The sequence below is a fragment of the Megascapheus bottae genome, chromosome 3 (genome assembly GCF_031878675.1).
Source record: "Megascapheus bottae isolate mThoBot1 chromosome 3, mThoBot2.hap1, whole genome shotgun sequence".
Lineage (NCBI taxonomy): Eukaryota > Metazoa > Chordata > Mammalia > Rodentia > Geomyidae > Megascapheus > Megascapheus bottae.
The window spans coordinates 43,331,045-43,358,259 of NC_143511.1; the positions used below are offsets into that span (position 1 = coordinate 43,331,045).

Genomic DNA, 27,215 nt, shown 5'->3' on the forward strand with positions numbered 1-27,215 from the left:
TTAGGTAAAGTCTTTAACATGTTATAATCTATACCAATCCATCACCTTTCAAGTTACTTTGATTATTTGATATTTTAATAATTTGATCAATGGAAGAGAAATAATACCTGAATTGTACTCTTTTCTTTTCAAGCTCTAGATATTCTTATTTTTACTTGGCATAAAGTTAATTAGGACTCTTAAGGTATAAAAGCAAGTAAATATTCAGGGCTTTTACATTATGATAAAGATCAAAATTCTTATCTTTGGTACAAAAATATTTTTCCAGTGCATTGCATAAGTGGAGAATGTGGGTCTCTTAATTATAGTAATTAGATTGCAATTCCCTTAGCCTCTTTCTCCCAAAACATGCAGTCATACCACAAGCTATAACTAATTGAGCTTTACCTCTCTGAAGTAGTCTAGCACTAAGACAGTATTTTAAATGTGGTTAAGTATAACATGTTCTCATAGTGATTTGTGAATTAAGTGTTACTTAGCTTCTGAATCTGAATCTGTTTCCCTCTTCCTTATGCTAGAGCATGAGTCTATACATATGTCTTTATAAATGGAAACATGTCCTCCTAAAATAATCCTTGATTTAAAAAGATAGCCAGTCACAGTGGCTCACACCTATAATCCTAGCTACTCAGGAGGCTGAGATCTGAGGACTGAAGTTCAAAGTAAGCTCAGGCAGAAAAGTCCCTTTGAGACTCTTACCTCCACTAAACTACTCATTCAGAAAAGTGAGGCTTCAGCCTCCAGTCAGCTGAAGTTGCAGGCATGAGCAACCACATCAAGCCAAGAATACTGTCAAATAATTAATATAAAGTATAGAGTATGTTTGGAAATTAAAATTGGGAAGAAGTCTTACTGCATTTGAAAAATCATGTGCAAACTTCCTGTGTCCATTGTAAAGAGACACAGATTTCAGAGAAACTTAAAAAGAATGTCCTTAGAAAGAGAGAACTACTCAGAACCCAAGAGGAAGGACATATTTGCCATGAGAATTTGAAGAACAGTAAGACTGGGTTCATGGGGAGGAAATGGGAGATCAGAATAAGAATTTGGTGTCAAGCCCTCTGGGTGTGTGTCATGTACTTACTTGAAAAGCCCTTTACCCTCATTTTTGTCTCTGACTGAGAAATAGAAAACAGCTATGTTTCACATACACAAACCAAGTCTTGTTTTTCTTTGCAATTCCTTTCCTCCTCCTTAGAGTGGATCTGTCACTCTGGCTTCAGGAGAAGGAAACAGTCCTCAGAGTAAGCACATTTCATACATAAAGAATTCCCATCCATTCCAAGAAAGAGACTTACAAGTTAAAGCTGGCCTGTGTCCATCTAATTTGTATTTTTTCTACTTTTACTCACATGGTAGCATCTTTTGTTGGTAGTAAATTCTGAACTATAAGAAAGCATGAATATAAGATGCTAATAAGACATCCGCAAACTTTTGAGAGCAGCTAACTGTCAGTAGCCTGCAGCATAGCAGTGAACTAAAGCTCTGGGTCAAGAGCATAAAGTGGAGAATTTCCTACCGGGAACTGGACTGGGATTCATTTCCTGGGGTTGTCTTGCTCATCAGATCCTCTATGACATGCCTCCAGTCTACAATTTACCTCTCCCCAGACTCTAGATCCCTAGCCTTTGGTTGCCTTGGTCATTGGTAAGCATAAAATGAACTTTTGCATCTTACAGACTTTGCTTATTTTCCTCATCCCAGACTCAAGTGATAACATTTTTCTTGGTGAGGATCATCATAGCCATCTCACTTCTCTTCCTAGCAAAAAGTCAACCTCTGTTCTCAGGTACATTACCACATTATAGAAGTAAACAGCAGTTCATACAAAAGCCTGTTCCAATAGATAAACAAGTAAGTGCTTTGATGAGCCTCTTAGACTGTGTTCTCTTTTAAAGTTTTTTATTTTATTTTATTTATTTATTTTTTTTTAAAAGATATGCTTCAAAATTTTTTTTATTGTAATTAGTAAAAGGGTTACATGATATTTGCCAGATAGAAGGTGCATTAATTCACATACATTGATACCCTTTCACATGTCTTGGTACCCGTTTCCCTCCCCCCCCACACCCCCCACCCGTCTTGGTTTTCCCCCCTTCCCTATCAAATTTCAAATATCCAAATACAAATAAGTTCAATATATCAGATAACAAAGTGAGATACTATACCAATATGAGATAACCAAGGGACAGCAAAGGAGATGAGAGACAACATAGTACATTAAGGACAACAATCATTCATTATATGGCTTTTGTTTCACTATCCTGGAGGTCCTTTCAATTAGTTTCACATTATATGTCCTTATGTATCAAGATTTTGCTCTATTGCAAATCTCTGCTAGTAGAGCCCAAGGTTTCTACTGATTATGACGAATGAGGGAAACCATTGAGCCTAAGTTCCTTTGAGTCTGGCTTACTTCACTTAATATGATTTTTTCTAAGTCTTTCCATTTCCTAACAAATGGGGCGATGTCATTCTTTCTGATAGCAGCATAGAATTTTATTTTTTGTCAGGGTAATGTATAGAGGGGTTATAGTTACATTCAACATATAGTAGGTGCATTACTTCTCACACATTGATATCCCTTCTAATGTTTTTGTCCCCATTTCCCTCCTCCCTCCCCCTCCCAATCATCTTGGTTTCCCCCCTTCCCTTTCCTATTTCAAATAAACAAATAAATGTATATACAATATACCAGGTAACAAAGCCAGAAACAGTAACAATATGAGATTAACCAAAAGGCAACAAAGGAGAAGGATAAATAACATAGTACATTAAGAACAACAATCACACAAAATAAAGCTTTTGTTTCCATATCCTAGCAATTCTTTCATTTAGTCTCATCCTATATGACCTTATATATCTAGATTTTATGATATTGTAATCCTTTGCTAGGAGAGTCCTAAATGTATACTAATTATTATAAATGAGGGAAAACATTGAGCCTATATTCCTTTGGGTCTGGCTTACTTCACTTAATAAGATTTTTTCCAAGTCTTTCCATTTCCTTACAAATGGGGTGTTGTCGTTCTTTCTGACAGCAGCATAGAATTCCATTGTGTACCAAATCTTGATCCAATCATCTACTGAGGGGCATCTGGGTTGGTTCCATATTTTTGCTATGGTAAATAGTGCTGCAATGCACATCGTTGTGCTAGTGGCTTTAGTATGTCGTTGTTTCTGGGCTTATAGGTAAATGCCAAGGAGTGGAATTGCTGGGCCATAGGGGAGTTCTGTGTTTAGTCTTTTGAGGAACTGCCATATTGCTTTCCACAGTAGTTGAATGAGTTTACACTCCCACCAACAGTGTAGTAGTGATCCCTCCTGGCCACATCCCTGCCAGTATCTGTTGTTAGATTTCTTGATCATGGCCATTCAAAGTTGTTTTGATTTGCATTTCTTTTATAGGCAAAGATGTCGAGCATTTCTTCATGTGTCTTTAGTAGGCTGTGTCCTAATATATTATGGAGAAGATAGTCATGTGTAATGATAAAAAAAATAGTTAAAAAAAGAGTTAACGAAGTGAATCAACTTCTAGCAAAATCCTGTTTGAACCCTGTTGTGAATCAGAGGGATCAGTGAGATCAGCAAAACATTCTCTGAGGACCAGTTGGTTGTGTGGACTTTATAATACAAGTGAATTTGCTTTTTATTATTGCTTATGAAGAATGTTGGCCTCTGTTGTATCAACACAACTTGTAATATCTTTATGTATTTGATAGGATTTGGTTATGTAAGCCTCCCCTAAGGAACTGGTTATTGCTCACTGAGTAACACATCACCCCCTACCCCACACTCTTAGGTAGTCATAAACTTTACAGATTATAGAGGCACCATACCATTACCATATCCTAGACTTTCCATGTGGAAATGCTACTTTTAAGTCTATATAAGAAAAAAACCCATATGCAGTATACTTATTACCATTGAAGAGTCCTGTGGGTGAACACAGAAAGTCCATGTTTTTGTGACTCTCTAGTTAGGTGATTTGCAATCTGTTCTTTTAGCCACAAATAATCTTTGCTTATATGTAGTGAAAACATCTAGAGAGTTGATTTCCGCTCTATTGGAATATGGAAAAGGAAGTGATATCCTAGGGATTGTAGGTACCAATATGAAATCCAACATGATGGAATAGAATGAAATGTACCACATCTTACTTTAGTAATCAGAAGACTCAGCAGGAGCAGCTGTAATGACAGATCTCTAGCTGGCCTGGTAGCCTGAATTTACGTGTAATTTTCAGGGGTGTATCCTGTGCTCCACTACATGAACCAAATGTAGCTTCCAGTGTTATACAAACTACAGTCATCAGTTAGTTGTGGTTGTAGTTGTAGTTGTAGTTGATGGCAGTGTTTTCATGTGGGTAATTTAGCCTTTGGGGGAAATTTTTCTAGTATAGGACTTTAGGGAAAGATAGTTGTGTTTTAGTTATTGCTTGGTTTTTTCTACAAACACCACAAATGAAATAAGACAAAGCTGACTGATAGAAAAATGGAATTCTCTGCTGTTCCATTAGGAGCAAATTTTGCCATAAATTTGAAACTGACTCAGGAAAGAAAAGCTTTGTGGAAGGTTTAGCACTAACTTATACATGACTACATGCTTTAATTTTTTTCCCCTGAAAATTTTCAATCCAAAGTAGGAAGATCATATCCAGTGTGACACTGAAAAGACTATGATAATATCCCTCCAAGAAAATGGTTAAATGAATATATTATAAATACAGGTGTTCATAAAGTGACCAGAAGTTATAAGGATGGCTGAGCCAAAAATCTCTAATCATTCGTGGAAGTTCTGGTGTATTAGTAAAGGAAGATTAGAAGATTTGGGTATAAGGAAGTTTTGCAAGGGAAAAATGCAATTGGGCTAGAGTAAGCCTCTGAACAAACAACATCCCCAAATCGCAGACAGCCACTCTTCAATTCCTATATAGATGCTTTGATGTTTGGTCAACATTTGTAAATAAAAACTAAAAATAGTGTGGAAAAGTTTCATTTAAGCTATGATTACACAGAAATAAATATGGCTAGGAAAGAAGTCTTGCCAGAATTAAACTGTTGGTTCAGTTACAAAGCATTACAAAAAAATCAATTGTTTTCTCCTAATTAGAACCTGGGTTAGAGCATTCCATGAAAAGCAAGTTTAATAATCCTTTTTCCATGAACTTCATTATTATAGACTTGCAAAGAAGCCTTCATATGTTCAATTCATATATTGTATCTGGCAGAACATTTGGGGTTTATATGATTAATTTTGTGGATTTTACAGTAGGAATGTATAGCAAGGATGTGGCTTGCTTTTAATCTGTTCCTTGGACATGACATTCACAAATAATAAAAGTGGTGAGATAGGACTTTATCTGAGAACACATTGCTAGCCCAGATTTCAGTATGACAGGATGGAGAGAAAAAAAAATGCTTTATTTGGAAGATACAGGCAGCAGCTTTTGAACATGTTCCATATAATTTACACACATTAAATGACATGAACATTTGTCTTGAGAACAAAAACATAATTTTTATTTAAATACAAATAAGAGCACAAATTATTAATACATGTGCAACAAAATTTTAGAAGGGGTCATTAAAATTCATGGAGAGCTCAAGTGTATGGCTTTGGCCAATGGTTGCTAAAGATACTGAGCAACAAAACTGATTATTTCGTCTCTCCTGTTGTAGCCTTTTTCTCCTAACAGCAATTTATTATTCAAATGGCTGCAGGAAGGAAAGACAGACAATCAGAGAACAGGTCAGAACAGAGAAAAATCCTGAGATTCTCTGATCTATACTATAACATCTTATTACCAAATACTATCTGAAATGAAATCTCACTACAAAATGAAGACAAAATATTAGTTGAAACCATAAGTTGAATGCAGACTTCATAGGATTTCACTCCTATGAAGTCCTATGATTACTCTTCATGTAGAGAAACTCCAAGCTACTTTACCAAAGGTCAAATAGGTGGATTATGTCAGTGAAACACCTGGACCACGTGCTCCTCACACCACCATAGCAGCACAAGGAGATTAATTCAGGGAATTAATTAATAAAGGATATGAATTCGAAGGTTGACCACATTCTTGGATTCTGTCATGAGATTTTTTATTACTCTGGCATTTCTTCACTATTCAAATGACACTTTGAAAAGAAAATATATATCTATAAGAGTTTACTATGGGAAACATTTGTCTTTTCAAGATCTCTTATTTCAAATTCCTCCATAAACTCAGTTTCATCACTTGTTAAAAAACGACATGAAATTGAATCATTTTCCCTAGTGGTTGTGCTCCAGTCTTGAAGCATGAGAGGCTGAATAGGAAGATAAATCAGTCACACTGCATATTGCAGAAATTGTGATGTCCAGAGCAAAAATAAGGAGGATGACGAAAGGTTATTGACAGGTACTTGGGTCAGTCTTTTTTTTTTTTTTTTTTACTGGAGTGGGGGTATGGAGGAAGGCAGAATACATCCTGTTTATTTGTTCCCTTTGTTCCATTCATTTCACCAAATATTTACAGTACACCTGTGCTGGGCTAGCACCCATTCTCACCTCTGCGCAAACAGAACAATGTTTGAAGTGTGACTCACATCTTGAAGTCCACTTCCTTTTAGAGATACTACCTGTTCTCTGCAAATTTAAGCTAGGAAGAATCTCATAGCTCCTTTAGAATCTGAATACTGTCATTGACTAGAAAAAGGATTGAATACTGAGATGCTTCAGTTCTGGAATGTTCTTTCCTCAACTATACTTTCCTTCTTCCTCAGTAACCTGAGATTGATCCATACTAACGTTGCAAGTTCCTGACAACTGGTCATATCTATAGCAAAGCTAGTAATTCAGCCACTGGACAGATTCTGGTTGAGCTCATTCTCTGTGGCAGACACTCTTTTTAGCTCAAGTGGTGAGTGACCAGATGGAGCGTGTACCTACACTATTGTAATTCCTTGCTGTTCCTAAGGGGGACAGTACACAATAAGTCAATAAGAAGTTTGATTTCAACCAGTCATAAACATTTTAAGGAAACAAGAAACAGGAAACTGGATACCATGATTCATCAGGAATAGGTTCTTCAAGGATGTTACCTTTAAACTTAGAGCTTGAGGAAAGTCCCAACTCGAAATATCTTCAGATATTGAGCCCATAACTCAAAGAACCACAAGATTTCATGGCAAGGTTGCACTGTTCTTAACTGATGGCCAGACATAACAGGGACTGGAGTGAGTAAAAATGTGGAAGGTGGGACTGCTAATGAAGACAGAGGAAGCATTGTGACTGCGGTTTTTTGGCAGATGGCTCATCTTTTCAAGATTCATCAGCAGCATAGCTACACCTTAGTTCTTAAAGAAAGCTGTGTGTAGAGCAGGTGAGGGCTCAGTGCCTGGTATTCCCAGGACAGAGCACAGCAGAGCAGAGCACAGCAGAGCAACCGTGTGAACCAGCCAGCCCAGCGCTCCCACAGAAGACAGCTGTTGACTCTCGCTGGAGGACACAGGGTTAGACACACTTAAATCTATAATCATTATCAGCCCCATCAACATGTTCTCACTGACTTACTTTCATCATCCTCACTCCTTCACACCCCTCCCGCCCCCAACAATGGCTCAATGATCTGTGAATGTTTTGCCTTTCGAAGCAAAAGATGTTCTTATTTAAATAAATCATTTCATGGTCAAAGGAAGCTTTTGTTACTGCACAGCCTAATCCTCTTTTATTCTTATTACTCAATAAAATAGAAAAATCTGTATTCGAGGCAGCCACTGTGTAAGGCAGACAAAAACTGCTGTCAAAGAATTTATTCAAAATGCATTTTCACCCCGGATGATATAGCCATTGGGAACATGTATTTATTATTATCTTAAGAACGGATTTTCCACAGATCCTCACATAATGAATTTCTAAAAAAGCGTCAAATATAGAAGTAAGGTAAAAGATAACTTGTTTCTTTAAAGTTGAAGAAAAGGCTAAACGACAGGATAATTCATAGCAGAACCCAATGGTACAAAGTTAGTGTTATTAAAATCACTCCTGAAGTTGACTGGGTCTGCAAACATCAAAGTTGGAAGAATGAAATAGAAAAGGTTTGGAGAGGAAGAGATGGGAGTATTTCAAGTGAGGAAGTAAGTGATAGGTGTGGGTTAGAGGCAGAGCTTGGCCTGGACCTGAGTATTTTTCACAGGACAGGATGGAGATCTGAACACATGCATCTGTGGTCTACTTGAGGAGCTTTTAGGAAATGGCCAGACTGGCATTGCATGGCATTGCACCATGCCTACGTTAGGTACAATATATTTTTTATCAGCAACAGATATTGCTGAAGAACTTTGGGAAGCTTTTGGCTCATTGAATTTCTTAGATCCTTCATAGATCCTAGGGTATCACTTGTTGATGGATAATTTGTAATATTATTATAAGTTAAGTAGTTTCTTGACAGTATATGGGGTAGGTGGGTGATTTTGAGCCAAAATACCTCCTGTCCCAACATATTACAAGGTCATTGAGATAGGGTTATGGATAGAGAAACTGTTCAAGCCTTAGGTTCATGTCCTTCTGGTCATGAATATGTCAGAGAGAAAAAGTTTTCAGTGTTACAGTCTATTCAAGTTATTCTTGATGCTTTTACCAGAGGGGCCTCCTTCAATTTTTTTAAATTCAGTTTTTTAAAATATATTTTCTCCTTTTTGCACTCATATTTTCATTTTTCTGAAACCTATAATCTTACATCACTGGAATCAGTGGTAGAACTTTTATCTCTTGAAGTTTTATCATCATGTTCATTCAACCAAAAGTTCACTTTCAGTTATGGATTAACTCCTTACCAGGAAATATTTTATACGCATGCATATTTTTGAACACAATGGGCTCCTTTTTCTCTTACAACTAAATCAGTCAAGAATGAGTGTCTTTGATAATTCTTGAAACCCACAAATCTGAATTAATTTGGATCTTAAAGAAAGGATTGTCATGACCCAGCCTTTCTGGTTAATATCCCCAAAAGTGTAGGAACAAGATTCCTTTTGCAAACCTTATTGAATGTGAATAGGACCTCTAGTGGTCAGAGATGTCTCTACTTCCTGATTAGGCACAGGCACCTAGGAGAGCACCTAGGACAGAGCCAATCATGGGAAGCAATAACCTCAGTACAATAATTCTCAAGACACTATATCCACAATACTGGTATTGCCCCTTAAGCTTTGGAGAACTTTGGAGAGCAAGAACTGTGCTTTGTGGCTTTGGAGACAGAGGTTTTTTGTTTTGTTTTGTTTTGTTTTCTCTGTTTTTGGTTTTTTTGTTTGTTTGTTTGTTTCATAGTTCCATAGAATTATCAGAAGGACCACACACCAGCCAGCCACCACTGGCTCAGGCCTGTAATCCTAGGTACTCAGGCTGAGATCTGAGGATTGTGATTCAAAGCCAGTCCAAGAAGGAAATTTTGTGAGACTTTTATCTCCAATAAACTACCAAACAAACAAGCAAACAGAACTGTAGCTCAAATGATAAATCTACCCACTAGCAAAGGAAGCTCAGGGACAGCCCCTAGGAAGAGAGGTCAAGCTCTCCTCTCTCAAAGTACATACACAAAAAATACCACACACTGAGATGGCATATGGAAGAATGTTGACTCAGTTTTTTTTTGTTTGTGTGTGTGTGTGTGTGTGTGTGTGTGTGTGTGTGTGTGTGTGTGTGTGTGTGCGTGCGCGCCAGTCCTGGGCTTGAGCTCAGGCCCTGATCACTGTTCTTAGACTTTCTCAAGGCTAGAGCCCTACCATTTGAGCCTCAGCACCACTTCTGGCTTTTTTCTATTTATGTGGTACCAAGGAATCGAACCTGGGTCTTTGTGCTAGGCAAGCACTCTACCACAAGGCCAAACTCCCAGCCCCTCGACTTAATTTTGAGAAAAGGGTCCTGAAAGCTCTGAAACAATGAGAGGGGCAGAAGTATTTATATACTTCTTTTTATTTATTTATTTTTTTATTGCCTAGCTAATGTATAGAGGGGTTGTAGTTACATTTGCCAGCTAGTAGGTGCATTACTTCTCACACATTGATACACCTTCTCATGTTTTTGTCCCCATTTCCCTCTCCCCACCCCCTCCCAATCATCTTGTTTATATACTTCTTCATGTGGATATTCTAGTGTGTCAGCCGTCTTCTGATAGAGAAACGTATTTCTTAAAAAGTAAAACATTCTTCACTTTTTTAGGTCAGTATAGACATGAAAACCTCAAATCTTTTTCTGTACTCTTAACTCTTCTGTAGATTTCAATGTCTTTCTCTCTAGAATGAAAGCAATAACAATGTCTGTCCCCAGGTTTTTCCAGTGAAAGTTGAGTTTTTGTTCTCATAACCGGGTATTCTGTCCCTCAATACAAGGACACTGATGATAATTCCTATACCTTGCTCTTCTCTCCACTGAGATGATCCATGCAGATATTCCCATAGCTATAAATTCTTAATCTAGCCAGACAGAATAAATTTCTTAGCAACAAATCTCCCTTTCTGGGTAGTTCATTAGGGCCAAGAAAGCCGTATAAGTTTTTGTTGTTGTTGTTGTTTTGATATTTTGATATTGATGCTATTAAGTAATTGTACAAAGGGATTACAATTCCATAGGTCAGTTTATGAGTGCAGTACTTCTTGGTCAGTATTACTCATCCTTCCTTCTCACCCATTTTCTTCCACAGTAGAAGTCTCATTGATCCAGTTGGCAGGAAGCGAGCTATTTGTCTGTAACCCTTCCTATGAGGCAGTCATTTTCAAAGTGGTCTTGAATTCAAGTGAGCTTGCATTTTCTTCCGTGGGTTTAAAACTGTGATCACTTGAATCATTTGAATTTGTGTTGAGGGATGAATGTAGACTAACTGGCATGTCTTTCCTTTCACCCACTCTTCCATAGGTGAACCTCAGAGCCACGGATGTCAGGCTCATGCGCCAGTTGCTCGTTATCAATGAGAGCATTGAGTCCATCAAGTGGATGATCGAGGAGAAAGCCACTATCACCAGCCGAGGCAGCAGCCTCAGTGGCAGCCTGTGCAGTTTGCTGGAGAGTCAGAGCACCTCCTTACACGGCAGCTACAACAGCCTACATGATGGCAGCGATGGGATGGATGGGATCTCTGTGGGAAGCTATCTGGACACTTTGGCAGACGATGTTCCAGGTCATCAGACACCGTCAGACTTGGACCAGTTCAGTGACAGCTCCATAATAGACGACTCACAGGCACTGTCGAAGCATCCCAAATTGGATTCTGAGTACTACTGCTTTAGCTAATGACCCAGGGTTGTTTTGTTTTGTTTTCTGCACGGGACTGGTGTGCAATTAACTTGTATGCATTCTTCTTCTCTGCTGCTATATTTTTGGTGTAATTTTTTTTTAATGAGGCAACCTTTTAAAAGAAGCTTATTTTTAAACTGCTCAATGACATTTCTGTTGCTCTTAATATTGCTCATCTAGACTGATTTATTTTTCTCTGTCACATCTTTATTTTTATTTATTTACAATAAAACATTCTCCCTTCTCTTACAGTAGCATAGACAAAGTGGGGGAGAAGAATAAGCAATAATGATGTCTTTGCTTTTGTTTTCAGAGTAAGGGGTCAGGGACTACAAAAAAAAACTTTGCTAAATTTTACAATAAACCAAAGTATGATAACTATTAATTTTGTTGTGTTTTTAAATGATTCAAGAATTTATCTTCCAAAATAAATTGAGATTAAAAAAACAAACAAAATAAATTGAGGTATAGTTGTGTTAATAAGTAAAGTTGAATAAAATGCATAAACCAAAACTCCCATCATTCCAAGGCTACCCTGTCCTAGGATGTACTTAATACTGTTATTCATACAGTATTCTATGTGGCCCTATGGAAGCCCCGAGTGATATGCCTTGTGCTCTACTCACTCTGGTACTCATACTACATATTACCATTTGGTCATCTCAAATTACAGATATATGGATAGGTAATGTCAGTGAACAATTGATACTAGACATGAAAATGACTAGAAGCAAAAGATCCTGAAGTAGATGTATCTTAATATTTCTTGACATTTACTTTTATACATTTGGTATTCTGATAAATTGTGTAGGCATAACTCAAGATAAATGGATAGATATGTAGATCAGAGATATCCTTGAAGCATGATAATTATCTACTTATCCCACATGGTATTTTTTGACCCTGGGATGGATATATAATTTAGTTTTCTGAAGTAAAGACTGGAAATATTATAACCCATATAGTGAGTGAAATCACTTAGTTTTGATATGATGCTTGATAATATCACATATCAGTCCTCTCCATTTTACTTATCTTGATTATTCCTCGTGAGGTATTTAAGTTTTCAAAACTATTCCTTATAATGTTGTATGTTTTTATACTAAACACTTCTCAGAAATAAATCAAAAAGTCTTATTCATAACTGAGAAACATCCATTCTGAAGAAATACATTTAAAATGTATTAGCCTATAATTTGCACTAGTCTTTTCCTATGAATTTCTTTTTATTATTCTGTGACTACATTGGCATCTCTTATAGAAGCTTGGAAGGGGACAAGGGACAGGTAACTTGGCCATAAGAACAGCCACAGTGGGTGGGGTGGCCTGATTTACTCAAGGGAATTTTTTTTTTTTTTTTTTGCCAGTCCTGGGCCATGAACTCAGGGCCTGAGCACTGTCCTTGGACTTTCTCAAGGCTAGAGCTCTACTACTTGAGCCTCAGCACCATTTCTGGCTTTTTTCTATGTATGTGGTACCACAAGGGATTGAACCTGGGTCCCCGTGCATGCTAGGCAAGCACTCTACCACTAGGCTAAACTCCAGGCCCTCAAGTGAATTTCTTTACATAATTATTATCACATCAATCTTAACTATCATCTTTGGATTGTTATCATTCTATGTTTGGCTTGCCTGCCTGCTTGCCTGCCTGCCTGCCTGCCTGCCTGCCTGCTTGCTTGCTTTCCTTCCTTCATTCCCTCCCTCCCTCTTTTTTAGTTGCTTTTTCCAGTGTTAGGTATCAAGCCAAGGCCTTGAGCATGCTAGGTAATGTTCTACCACTGAGCTACATCACCAAACTACCAGCCCATGTTTAAAGAAGCTGAGAGATGTGGAAGGCAGATAAATAGGTAAAATCTTCTGGTAACTGTCAATCTAGAATTTGAACTTTGCTCTATCTGATCCCTATCAGTGACATTTAGTTACCTTTTTTCTACTTATTGACCTTAAATAATAAACTACAGATGAGAAAGCAAATTTAGCTCCAAAGACTAAAAAAATGCAACCAATTACTTTCCCTCTGATCTGTGCCTTTGTGTTTCCCAATACTGAGCCTGCCTAACTTTTTCTTGAATTCACAAACCTGAATTAGGTTTATACTGAGTGGTGATTCAGGAAGCTGGCCACACACTAATGGTCCCTTTCTTTCTGTATACTTCTATTGTTCAGCCTAGTAAACGCAGTTTGATTGGTTATTGTTTAGTTTCAGTCTGGGACCAAACCAAGCAATTTTTAGCACAGATTGTTTACCAGATTAAAATTCAAGGACACACAACAGAGTAAACCTCAGAACTAAGACAGATGAATATCAAACAGAAATGCGTAACTATATGTCTACAGCATTGTAAGTAGAATGCCCTTAACATGAGGAAAATGGGCAGCTAGCTACTTAAGAAACAAGAGCTATTCCAACATCTTTAGAATCTATCCTTTGCCCAGAACAAAGTGTGCACAGGAAACATTTCTGATTTTGGATCTCAGGTGCAGATTATGAACTGAATCTGGCAAGTTTGTTTTGCACCGTCCTTTTACAAACAACTTCCTCTTTTATTTGTCTAGAATCGCTATAAATTTTCCGTCTAGTGAAAGATGAAAGAAATCATGAAAATATAATGTGGGAGAAATACATTCAGTAGCTTTCATTTATGCATGGTACTTTAAGGAATCTGCAATAAACATTGGCAGAATAGTTGAGAAATTTTTGCTCCTTTAATAAGTTTCAATAGTTTATAAGCTTTACACTTATCTCAATAACATTTTGCAAAAATACAATCATTTGCAGTATAGATCGTATGATTCAGATACAGGAAATCACAGATACACAAACTATATAGTTGATTTTACTAAGAGGTAGGGAAGTACAGTTCAATAAAACTAATCATTAATATATTATGGGTCTCAGGAGAAAGAATACATAGAGGTGTCTCATTTTCAGTGGATGAATCCCCATAACTAATCTCTGGCCTGGAGCATTTGATATCCAATCTCTATTATCACCATGAGGAAATGGGGTAAAAAGTTGAAGTATTTTTCCAACTATTCTCCCTGAACTGAGTTTTGTTTTTCCAGAGAAAATGGAATGTGCCGGGGTTGCATTAATCTATTTTATGGTTTTGTTAGTCTTCAAGTGGAAGGGAAATAATTGCAATGTAAGGAATATAGACAAGCTAAAACTAATATATTTTGGAAATTTTGCAAATAAAAGAGGACTAGATGACAAACCAATCTGGTGTTCACTGCAAGGAAATCCTAATATTTATTTGACCAGTCAGCCCTAAATAGTTTTTAAGTGTTTGTGATGCTTAGAGATGCAACAAAGATTCTGCTGCGCCTATTATAGAGGCACTTGCAAAACCATGAATAATTTTGATACATTTTTCCAACTCCATCAAAATACAATCCTATCTATGATGACAAAAAAAATGGTTATTTCAAGATGCTTATCTCCCTGGCATCTCAACAGAACATTTTGGAGAGAATGTCTTCAGCGGGCTTCTAGGACACTCTTTCTCTTGAACCCATCCATTCCCCACAGCTTGCTTGTTCACAGACTCCACAGCTCATTTACCTTCATTTTCCTCACCTCCATAATGCAAGAATACTCTTGGATTCAGTCTCTTCCTAAACAGATTTCTCCAGTGGAAGCCATCCAGGTTCAGAGGCTGAAAAGAGTTTTGAGAATTCTGAATATAAATTGTGTGTCCCGGGTACAACTCCTAAACCTCAGTGTCCCGTGTCCATCTGCTGCTGTACCATTTGTACTTGATATAGTATAAATACCTCCTTCTGGATATTTTACCATCCTTACCAGTTCAGTAAATGGAGTTTCCTTCAACTAGTCAAATCCGCAGCTCAGAATCAGTAGAGTCTTAGTTTCTGGGTTTCCGTCACACACTAAGCTCCACCTTAAAAGCAGATCCAGAATGCTCCATATTCTCCCCTGCACCTCAACGGCCACTCTAAGTCACCTCTACTTCTTCCTGGGACAATAGCCCTTGCTGGTCTTGTTTTCTTGCTCCTTTCATTACTTTCTTCCATTGAATGCCTGATACAGCAGAGTAATTTGGCAAGATACCAGTCAAATTTTGCCAGGCTCTCCTCCAATTCTGTAATGGACTTCCATCTCAGAGTCTAAACCAAATCTTTACCACGGACTGCAAAATCCTGTGCCATCTGTCATCGTCTGCCCACTTCCCTTCACCTTGCATTGTTTCTCCATCTACCATTGAGAAGCTCCATGTTATAGCTCTAGTATGCCTTAAATTGAACAGCTGAAGCTTTGTACTTCTAATTTCTCTTATTTACATATTCATACCTCTCCTATTTGCATCTGATTCATATTTCTGTGTGCATTCTATCTTTCCCAATACTACAGAGTGAGGTCTGTGAGAACAAGAGCAGGGATGGCTTTATTCATTGCCATATCTCCCACCACCTAGAAGTATATCTTGTCATATAATAGATATTAAATAAATATTTTTGACTGAAGCAATTATTACACATTTGTGAAGTTGCCCTCTGAGTGCCAGGCAATGTGTGTTCTGGTAATGTAAACATGAAGAGGCTATGAGGCCCTGTCCTTTAGAAGGCCATATGTCGAGTATGTTTCTGTGGTAGAATGAGCAATATCCCTCACTCCTACCCCTGAAGATGTCTGAGATATAAGCACTAGAATCTCCCAAGTATGCAAAGTTGCACAGAATAAGGGACTTCAAAGATCTGGTTAAGGTAAGGATCTTCACAGGTCAAGATGATACGGGATCATCTAAATGTGACTTATGCATGGACGGAAAAAAAGAGGACAGAGAAAGAAAAGAAGAAAGGAAAGAAGAAAGGAAGAAAGAAAGAAAGAAAGAAAGAGAGAGAGAGAGAGAGAGAGAGAGAGAGAGAGAGAGAGAGAGGGAGGGAGGGAGGGAGGGAGGGAGGGAGGGAGGGAGGGAGGGAGGGAAGAAAGGAAAAGAAAAAGGGAAAGGATAGAAGAGAGAAAGAATGAAATGGAGGAAGAAAATTGTAAAAGCATACTGCTAGCTGTGAAGCCAGAAGAGGCCATGAACTAAGGAGGAATGTGCAACAGGGGACAGTTTCTATTGCTCAGCACAGATTTTATTGACTAACTCATTAATCTTTTACTACTTCTATGAGTTCACAGTTATCACTGTTTAAATATTGTGCAGAGCATTTCCATTAAACACTGAACATTTAAATATTCTCACCTGTCATTGTGGATTATTTTGTGCAGTATGTTTAACTCAAAGCCTGCTTGAGCCAAACCAGAGCCAGTAGCAGAATCATATCTATATGTATTGGGGTGCTAGTTAAATCCCAAACATTGCCCAAAGTTGGCATTCTGTCAAGCCTTTCCCATCAGGTACAGGCCCTGTTTATTCAAAGTGCAAGGAGGAAATGTCAGACGTGGTGATATTTCATTCTTTACTAAATGATGCACTGAGTGCGGGTAGGGAAATGTAGGTATTTGATGTGTTTAGATTGTGTTCAGAGTAATTTACTACAATTATTTTCCATCATTCAAACCTACTTATAAATCAATGTAGTTCTAGCTATCAACTATGCATTTTTTTTTCCTTCCATGCAAAGACGAGGGACCTCTTTCACCTTTATCTTTGAGACATCCCAGGTTCTTGTCAATGGGCTTTTCCTTCAAAACACTTCCTTTGGTTTTTCTAGTGAAGATTCCTGTACAATTCTAACAGTGACTCTCCAAAATAAGGCTTGAAATGTTTTGTCCATGATAAAATAATGACTAAGATGATTACATGTGTATATATATATATATATTCTGCTGGAAATGAAAAATCATATTTTCTTAAAATATTGAAATTATATATGCTGTTAGGGCTGGAGAGGCTGACAGGAGGCATGTTAAATAATATCTTTCTTGACAAGCTAGGTAAATGATAGTCCATAAGCCACATTGTCTTTCTGCATTATCTTCTGGACAATCACATGACCTACATGTATAACATGGTGCTAATAGCCCAAAGTTTTAATGAGAAGCCAATAAACAAAAGTAATTAACTTTATTAAAATTTAAAATGTCATCTAAAAAGCCCGTAATCCTAGCTCAGGAGGCTATCTGAGGATCATAGTTCAAAGCCAGCCTGGGCAGAAAAGTCTCTGACACTCTTATCTCCAATAAACTATTCAGAAAAAGCTGGAAGTGGTGCTGTGGCTCAAGTTGCAGACTGATAGCCTTGAGCATGAAGAGATTCAGGGACACTACTCAGGCTCTGAGTTCAAGTCCCCTGAGTTCAACAAAATAAAAATTATATTAAAAGCAAAAATGAAAGACATCGAACAGGTAAAATCACACAATTATTAACTTAACAAATGAGGAGTATAAAAAGTATTTAAGAGCCTCTGTTCTACTTGTTATGAGAAAGGAACTCTATTCCTTTCTTTGCATGTTTGTTTTTTATTTATAAAATGGACATAATGAAATTTGGCTTAGAGAACCATTAGACAATTAAATATTTAGAAGATGCTTATAATATCTGTTAGCACACATAAATGCTAAATGAACTGGAAGAATTAATACATCTTAAGAAATTATACAGCACTGTGATCAATCCAAGGATTTCCTCTTTGGAAACTATAGAAAATAGTTCCTGTTGCAGTTGCCTCTGTAGCTAAATGTGAATGTAGAATGAAGTTTTGATTAACAAACTCTAAGCAGAAATCTTAATGAAAGGAAAACCTTTTGCTGAGTTTGTCCTCTTAACATAAATAATCCTTGAGGTTCCCATGTGGGCTCAAATTCTTAAACACCACCACTGCTTTAAAAATGGTGGACACTTCATGCAATCCAAGATGGCTGGCAAAATAGGAAATGGTAAACTCCTCTCAGAGAATTTGCAAAGTTCAACAAGTTCAGTCTACTGCATACTATAAGAAAGAATGAAAATACCACAGTTAAAACGTCATTCTTTTTCTGTTTGAGGTTGCTATTTTAATGAGGAACATATATGAACTTGGAGGTCTTGAAGACCGTAAGAATTCAATTTGAGGTTTTGCTCTGAAATTGAGAACAGAAAAGCAAATGACATCTTTTTGCCACAAGATTGTATCTTCAGAGTGCTACAAGGAATCTGAATTACTAATTAAGTCCCCATGATTTGGTAACTGGGAATGACTTGGATTTGTTTTAAGTTAAACAATTCTCTTTTAAATAAATATTATGACCTGTGCTTTCTTTAAGTGAAACAAATATTTCACATTCTTTCAGTCTTGTCTTTATAATTATGACCCAAACTCATTTCATATATATTCATTTTCAATGAACAATATAATATACATACAGACTTATATAAAACTTTCCTTTGGTCATAGGTTATTTCACATATACTAAGACACAACCTTTATGGACTTCTTTGTCCGTTGTGACTTAGAGCTCTCCTATAATCCAAGCATTCAGGAGATGGAGGTGGGTGGACTTTGAGTTCTAATTAAGTGTAGGCTATATAACAAGTTCTTGACTACCCTCAGCTACATATCAAGACCCGCTCAAACAAAGTACAAAGAAAATAAGAGATATTTTAATGACAATTTCCCTCTTTGAACGGGATATCAGTGGTTCATGCCTATATAGTAAATTATTCAGAATATCCAAAGGACTGAAGTTTGAGGCCAGACCAGCGAGAAAAGTCCACAGGACTCCCCCTACAAAATAACCAGCAAAAAGTCAGATTGGAAGTGTGAATCAAGTGGCAGTGCATCAACTATAAGCAAACCAGCCAAGAAAGTATGAGTCAGCGGTCAAGCCACAGTAGTAGCTACATTTAGAAAGCCTTTTAGTTATTCTGTACCTGTCTTCTAACATACTCTTGTTAAGAATTTTCGGCTGCAAAATAATCTCTCATTCAAACTTACAACTTTAAGCACAACTAATTACATACTGTACAAGCATCCTTCATTCTCAAGAAAGGGGACAAATAGGAGAAACCATCATAAAGACCCAAAAGATGGCCCAGACAATAAGATGTTTATTAAATCATTGCAGAGATTTAATAAAATATTTAATGAAGATTTTTGTGTAATGAAAGTTGATAGCAAAGCCAATGATTTTATTAAACATTTTATTGTCTGGTCCATCTTTTAAACGGTATGTAAGATCCTGAATCATATCTAGCAGGCAAGGAAACGAGATCAGGAAGCTGATCAAAGTAGGATACAAAGCTAAGTGTGTGGAACTTTGATAAGGGAACACAGGGAAAGAGGTCTGAGCTGCAATAGAGAACAATCATAAACTCTAATCTGTTGTAAGTCCTGACAGTTCTAAAGGCCAGCAGAAACATGTCTCCTTAACAGATCAAGCTGGTTAATGTGTCTGGGAGAAATGCTTACTCTCTCCAGCAGTAAGACTGAAGTCCCTAGTCTTTGAATCAGCCTCGAGAATACAGTTGCCACATCTTTGCTTTTTCTTCTCCAGACTCTCTGCTAGCTGTCCATTTAACTCTATTCATCTTTGAAGATCTACTGAGTCCAAAGAGCGGTCAGCTTCATTTCAAGTCAGGAATATTCACTGGCACTACAATATATTTTGGCACTTAAGAATTTTCTCTAATACATGTATTTAAGTATAAACAATTTTAAAATGAGGCATAATTTTCAAGCTCCTCTTTGCTTAAAGTATTACTTATTTTATGATAGTTTCAGTATACTTTCAAAATCCATTTCTAGAAGATTAGTTGAGTTTGTTTTTATGGGCTGCCATATCAATAAAATCTAACTTCACATTGGGCTGAAAGCATGGTTTAAGCAGTTGAGCAACTATCTAGCTAGCACTAAGTTCCTATTAAAATCCAAAGAAAAAAAGTGCACAGCCATTGCTGCTTTGTGTGTGTGTGTGTGTGTGTGTGTGTGTGTGTGTGTGTGTGTGCGCGCGTGTGTCTGCGTGTGGATGGTGGCTCTGGGGCTTGAATTCAGGGTCCTAGGCACTATCTTGGAAATTTTGTGCTCAAGGCTGGCGCTGTACCACATAAGCCGTAGCTCCATTTCACACTTTTTGCTGGTTTGTTGGAGATAAGAGTCTCACAGACCTTCCTGTCCCTGATGGCTGACTCCATAGCATGATTCTCAGACCTCAGTCTCCTGAGTAGCTGGGATTATCAATATGAGCCGTGGGTGCCTGGCATTCATTGCTATTCTTTACTTATTACTATCGCTAAGTTTTTGCTTTTTTTTTTTTTTTGCCAGTCCTAGGGCTTGAACTCAGGGACTTGAGCACTGTCCTTGGGCTTTTTCCTAAAGGCTAGCACTCTGCCACCTGAGCCACAGGACCATTTCCTTTTTTTTCTATGTATGTGGTACCAAGGACTTGAACCCGGGTCTTCATGCATGCTAGGCTAGCACTCTAACCACTAGGCCACACTCCCAGCCTGCTTGTTATTTTTTAGACAGTAAAAATATGAGAACAAGATCAGCGGAAGGTGGCGGCAGTTCAGTGTGAGACATACTGAACTCCCGCCAAGATTCAAGTTCTGGCAGTGTAGGGGACAGTTCTTTACCAGAAATTGATCCTAGTAAGCGGAGCAGACAGCGCTTCACAGTTGCGCAGACCCGCTGGCTGCAGACAGAGCCACACAGAGTCTGCACGAGCCCAGAGCCCACACCCGGCGGTGCACAGACCTGCCAGCTTCACGGAACCGGAGAATCCAGCAATTTGTGAGTACATCCAAGGAGAAGTTTCCACTTCTGCTCCTGGAACGGCATTGGGAGGGAGCCCCTCCCCCTCCAGCTGAGAGCAGCACCATCTTGACTGCTGGCAAAGACCTGGCCAAAGAAATTGCAGCCTGAGAGGTGTTGCTGACAGCACCACCAACCTATAGGGCAAAGGATTTCTCAGAGATTCCTTAGCCAGAAATCCAGCCCCAGGGCTGCTGAAGTCCGTTCCCTTTGCCCACCACAGCCATCGCAGATCTTTCAGCTTTGTTTTACCAATCAAGCAATCTGATCTGAAAAAGCGCAAAGCCAAATCACAAGAGAAAAAGACTTTGTGAAGTGTTTAGATCCCGAATTTAGTGGAGACACGTTTCCTATCCTGCCCCACCCCTCAAAAAAACAACTGAAGAATACTCTTTTTCTTTTTCTTTTTTTTCTTTGTTCTTCTACCTATTTCATTTGCATTTTTAGATGTTCTTATTTTTCTCTTTGCCATGTTACCTACACCTTTTTATTTGAATTTTTAGATGTTTTTATTTTTCTCTTTGCCATTTAACTTACACTTTTTTTTCTAATGTTATGATTCATTCCTTTTTTCTTTTTTTCCCTCCTCTCTTTTCTGCATTCCTTCTGTCACTGTGGTCGTTCCTAGAAACACAGTGACAGCTCTGGGTACAGTCTGAATAAAAATGATATCCATATTGATACAGTCACCTGCTTCTTAAACTCCTGGTTCTCAACCCTAGTATCCCTTGGGTAAGAACTCACAATAGTGAGGAATCTCCCCACACCTTTTCTTTTCTTTTTTTTTTTGTTTTTTGGTTTGTTTTTTTGTTTTTTGGTTGTGTGTGTGTGTGTGTGTGTGTGTGTTCTGTTTTCTTTTATTTTGTTGTTTTGTTTCTCTTTTCTTTTTAAAATTTGTATCATTGAAATCTCCTATATCTACCTCCCTCTTTTCTCTATATATTTTTATTACTCTGCTTATTTTCATAAGTTTTATCTAAGTTCATCTAAACTTTCTACTCAAATATTTTATCTGTCTATCACCTTAGGTCAGTTATCCTTACACGATACCTTTTCTTCATTACTATAATATTCTTAAACTCCTGCAGTATTCTTTTCCTACCTCCCTTGTCATCTTTCATATTATTTTTTTATCTCTGGTCCTCTGTTCATTCTTCAACTCTTATAATGCATGGATCTACATTTGATGGTTGTTGAGCAATGCTGTGCATCTAGGTGTTCAATTATACTCTAGGTCCAGAGGGACTTAAATACAATAGAGATTGGATCTAGGGGCTTATTGTTTTGGTCATAGCCGGTAATCTGTGGTTGTATTAGATTTGTATGTAAGTGCACAAAAAGAAAGAGTGAGTGATATTACCAATCTAAAAGACTGAACATCTATTGTCAGCCAACTAAAAAGATCTAGGTTGGTTATATCTGAAAAATTATAATCTTGTTTAGTATTAATCTTGCTCCCATTTTCAAATGGGTAGAACAAGAAACTCAAGAAAAATGTCAAATCAAGGAATAGCATTTCCCACCCAACATAAACAGGTAATGGAGCAGTCAGTGGCAAATCTAGAGGAGAGTCTTCCAAGTGCTATACAAATGCAATTGCTAAACATCATTAATGAAAAGTGTGAAAACATAGAGAAAGAGATGAGGGAGGAAGCCATAGCTAATCAGGAGGAAACCATAAACAAGGTGATATGTAAAAAAGGGGAAGCCATAAAGGAGACCATAATAAACGTTTTTCAAAGAAAAATGGAAGAATTCATAGAATCCACAAACAAAAAGGTGACCAAGCTCCAACAAAGAATAAAGCTCCAAAGAGAATAAAGCTGCTGAACTAACCACTCAAATGGAAATCAAGGAGCTAAAGAAATACATACTTGATCTAAAACAAGAGATGCAAGGCATCAAAAATGAGCAATTAGAAGCAAGGGAGATGAAGAATAAAGTAATCTTTGATAGCAGGTTAGACAATGCAGAAGAGAGAATTTCCAGGGTTGAAGATATTTTAGTTGTTATAGAGAAAGAACAGAAAAATGAGTCAATCCAAATCTAGGAAATATGAGAGAGTGCTTCAGGAGGTCCAAGATACAATTAGGAAGACTAATTTAAGGCTAATTGGTATTGAGAAGGGTCTGGAGAAAGAGGTCAATGGTATTGGGAATATACTTCAGGGAATCATCTCAGAGAACTTCCCAAATATCCAGAAGGGCAGGCCCATCCAGATACAAGAAGCTGTTAGAACCCCAAACAGACCTGACCAGAAAAGGACATCCCACCGCCACATTATAATCCAAACTGGATCAATAGAGACCAAAGATAGGATCCTAAAAGAGCCAGGGAGAAGAGAATAATCACCTATAAAGGCAAACCAATGAGAATAACCCCAGATTTCTCAACAGAGACCATGCAAGCAAGAAGAGATTGGAATGATATATGTCATGCCCTGAAGTCAAATAATTACCAACCAAGAATACTGTACCCAGCTAAACTCTCATTCATAACTGAGGGAACAATAAAAACATTCCATTCCAGGGAAAAGCTGAAACAATATGTAGCAACAAAACCAATATTACAGAAAATTCTCAAAGATGTTCTACACATAGAAAACCAATACAAACGTAATACAGAAAAAGACATGGCACCTAAAACTCATAACATCTAAGTACCACAAGAACTATCAAGACACAGGCCCTAATGAAAGCTTGCAAAAATGGCAGGAACTAATAAATATTTCTCAATACTGACTCTCAACATCAAAGGACTTAACTCTCCAATTAAACGACATAGACTATCTAGTTGGATCAAAAAGCAAGATCCATCATTCTGCTGTCTTCAAGAGACACGTCTTACCCCAAAAAACAAATATTTTTTGAAAGTGAGAGGTTGGAATAAACTTTATCAAGCTAATGGTCTCCATAAACAGGCTGGAGTTGCCATCCTCATATCAGGGATAAAATAGACTTCAAACTAAAATTCGTGAGAAAAGACAAAGCAGGTTACTACATACTAATAAAGGGATCTTTCCTTCAGGAGGACAAAGCCATCCTAAATATCTACACACCTAATCCTGGAGCTCCAAACTTCATCAAGCAAACTTTACTTTCACTGAAACCATACATAGATCGAAACACAGTGATTGTTGGTGACGTTAACACACCACTCTCACCTATGGACAGATCAACCAGGCATAAACTCAACAGAGAAACCTTAGGATTGGACAACTGTATAGACCAACTAGATCTAACAGACATCTGCAGATTATTCCACCCAGTAACAACACAATATACGTTTATTTTTCAGCAGCTCATGGAACATTTTCCAAAATAGACCACATTTTAGGGCATAAAACAAACCTGGGCAGATTCACTGACATTATTCCCTGCACTCTCTCAGACCACAAGGGCATCAAATTTGAAATGAACACCCATCTCTACCAACGAAAACCCTGTAACTCATGGAGATTGAACAACACATTGTTGAATCACCAATGGGTCATCAAAGAGATCAGAACAGAAATCCAACAGTTTATGAAATTTAACAAAAAGGAGCACACAAAATACCAGCTCCTTTGGGACACAGCAAAGGCAGTACTCAGTAGAAAATTTATAGCTCTGAGTACCTACAATAACAAACTGGAAAAATCACAAACCAACAATTTAATGTGTCACCTTAAGCTCCTGGAAAAAAGAGCAACAAGCCAACCCTAATCCCAGTAGAAGGAAGCAAATTATTAAAGTCAAAGTAGAATTAAATGAATTGGAGTAAAAAAAAAAATTATAGAAAGAATCAACAAAACAAGGAGTTGGTTCTTTGAAAAAATTAACAAAATTGACAGACCCTTAGAAAATCTTACCAAAAAAAAAAGAAAGGAGCATACCGAAATAAACAAAATCACAGAAGAAAATGGTAATATCACGACAGAAATTACCAAGATCCAGAGTATCATGAGGGAATACTTCTCAAACCTTTACACCAGCAAATTTGAGAATCTAGAAGAAATGGATGAATTTCTAGCCAATATTAACATACCCACACTGAACCAAGAAGAACTATCCCAACTAAACAGGCCTATTTCAAGCACTGAAATAGAAATGGCAACAAGAGACCTTCCACCTAAGAAAAGCCCAGGGCCAGATGGATTCACAGCTGATTCTATAAGGTCTTCAAAGCAGAGCTCACACCAATACTTCTCAATCTCTTCAACGAAATTGAAAATGAAGGTTCTTTACCAAACTCATTCTATGAAGCCAGTATAACCCTCATTCCCAAACCAGACAGAGATTCATCAAAGAAAGAGAACTATAGACCTATTTCTTTGATGAACATCGATGCAAAACTTCTCAACAAAATACTGGCCAACTGTCTACAACAACTCATCAAAAAATTATACACTATGATCAAACAGGATTCATCACAGGGAGGCAAAGCTGGTTCAACATATGCAAATCAATTAATATAATTCAGCACATCAATAGGAGCAAGGACAAAAATCACATGATTGTCTCGATAGATGCGGAAAAGGCATTTGACAAGATCCAACACTCCTTTATGTTAAAAGCTCTGGAGAAACCAGGAATCCATGGAACATTTCTCAATATAATAAAGGCTGTGTATGACAAACCCACAGCTAGTATTATACTTAATGGCAAAAAGCTAAAGCCATTCCCTCTAAAATCAGGAATCAGACAAGGATGCCCACTCTCTCCACTCCCCTTTAACACAGTATTAGAATTCCTAGCCAGTGCAATAAGGCAAGAAGCAAGCATAAAGGGGATCCAAATAGGGAAAGAAGAAGTAAACTTTCCCTCTTTGCAGATGACATGATTCTGTGTTTAAAGAATCCTATAGACTCCACTCCCAAGCTCCATGAGCTTATTCAAAACTTTGGAAGAGTAGCAGAGTATAAAATTAACCCTCAAAAATCAACTGCCTTCCTTTACGCCAACAGTGAGAGGAACGAGGCAATAATCAGGAAAGAAACTCCTTTCACAATAGCCTCAAAGAAAATAAAGTACCTAGGAATTAGCTTAACTAAGAATGTAAAGGACCTTTTTGATGCAAACTTTAAAACCTTGGAAAAGGAAATTAAAGCAGACCTGAGGAAATGGAAAAACCTCCCATACTCCTGGATTGGAAGAATCAACATCGTGAAACTGGCAGTCTTGCCAAGGGGTATCTACAAATTCAACGCAATATCCATCAATATCCCAATGTCATTCTTTAAAGAAATAGAAGAGGCAATCCAAAATTTCATATGGAATAATAAAAGACCCTGTATAGCAAAAACACTTCTTAGCAGAAAGAACAGTTCAGGATGAATTTCAATACCAAACTTTAGACTCTATTGCAGAGCTCTAATTATCAAAACAGCTTAATACTGGCACAAGAACAGGCCTGAAGACCAGTGGAATAGAACTGAGGACCCAGATATTAAACCACAGACCTATGGTCACCTAATCTTTGACAGGGGAGCAAAAAAAAAAAAATAGAATGGAAGAAAGAAAGCCTCTTCAACAAGTGGTGCTGGCAGAACTGGTTAAGCACCTGCAGAAAACTAAAGTTGGATCCTTCTTTGTCACCCTGCACTAGAATTAACTCCAAATGGATCAGAGACCTGGAGGTAAAAGCTGACACTCTGAAAACTTTACAAGAAGGAATAGGAGGTACACTAGGCTTCATAGGCACAGGTTGAAACTTTGTTAATAAGGACCAAGAATCACAACAAATCAGAGAAAGGCTGGATGAGTGAGACTGCATTAAATTGCAGAGCTTTTGTATGGCAAAGGACATAGCTAGTAAATTAAGAAGCCTACAGAATGGGAGAAGATCTTCACCAACCATACAACAGACAAAGGCCTCATATCTAAAATATATCAACAGCTCAAAAAATTGAATCACTCCAAAACTAATCTCCAAAGAAACAACCATCCCATTAAAAGATGGGCCAAAGACTTAAAGAGAGTCTTCTCTGAAGAAGAAACAAACATGCCCATAGACACATGAAGAAATGCTCAACATCTCTGGTCATAAAAGAAATGCAAATCAAAACAACTCTAAGATTACACTTCACTCCAATTAGAATGGCCAGGATCAAGAAAATTAATAACAACAGATGCTGGAGGGGATGTGGCCAGGAGGGATCACTGCTACACTGTTGGTGGGAGTGTAAACTCGTTCAACTACTATGGAAAGCAGTTCCTCAAAAGACTAACATAGAGCTCCCCTATGAGCCAGCAATTCCA

The 27,215-nt window shown here is 37.6% G+C and overlaps 1 protein-coding gene across 2 annotated transcripts in view; it reads left to right on the forward strand.

Moving 5' to 3' along the window:
• The window catches only part of Lurap1l (leucine rich adaptor protein 1 like), a 32,134-nt gene extending 20,479 nt beyond the window's left edge, over positions 1–11,655 (forward strand). For both annotated transcript variants that reach the window (XM_090329991.1, XM_090329990.1), the window contains one exon: positions 10,900–11,655. In XM_090329991.1, the coding sequence (XP_090186117.1) occupies positions 10,900–11,274 (375 nt within the window). In that variant the 3' untranslated portion in view covers positions 11,275–11,655. The remainder of the gene's footprint in view (positions 1–10,899) is intronic.
• The last annotated feature ends 15,560 nt before the right edge of the window (positions 11,656–27,215 follow it).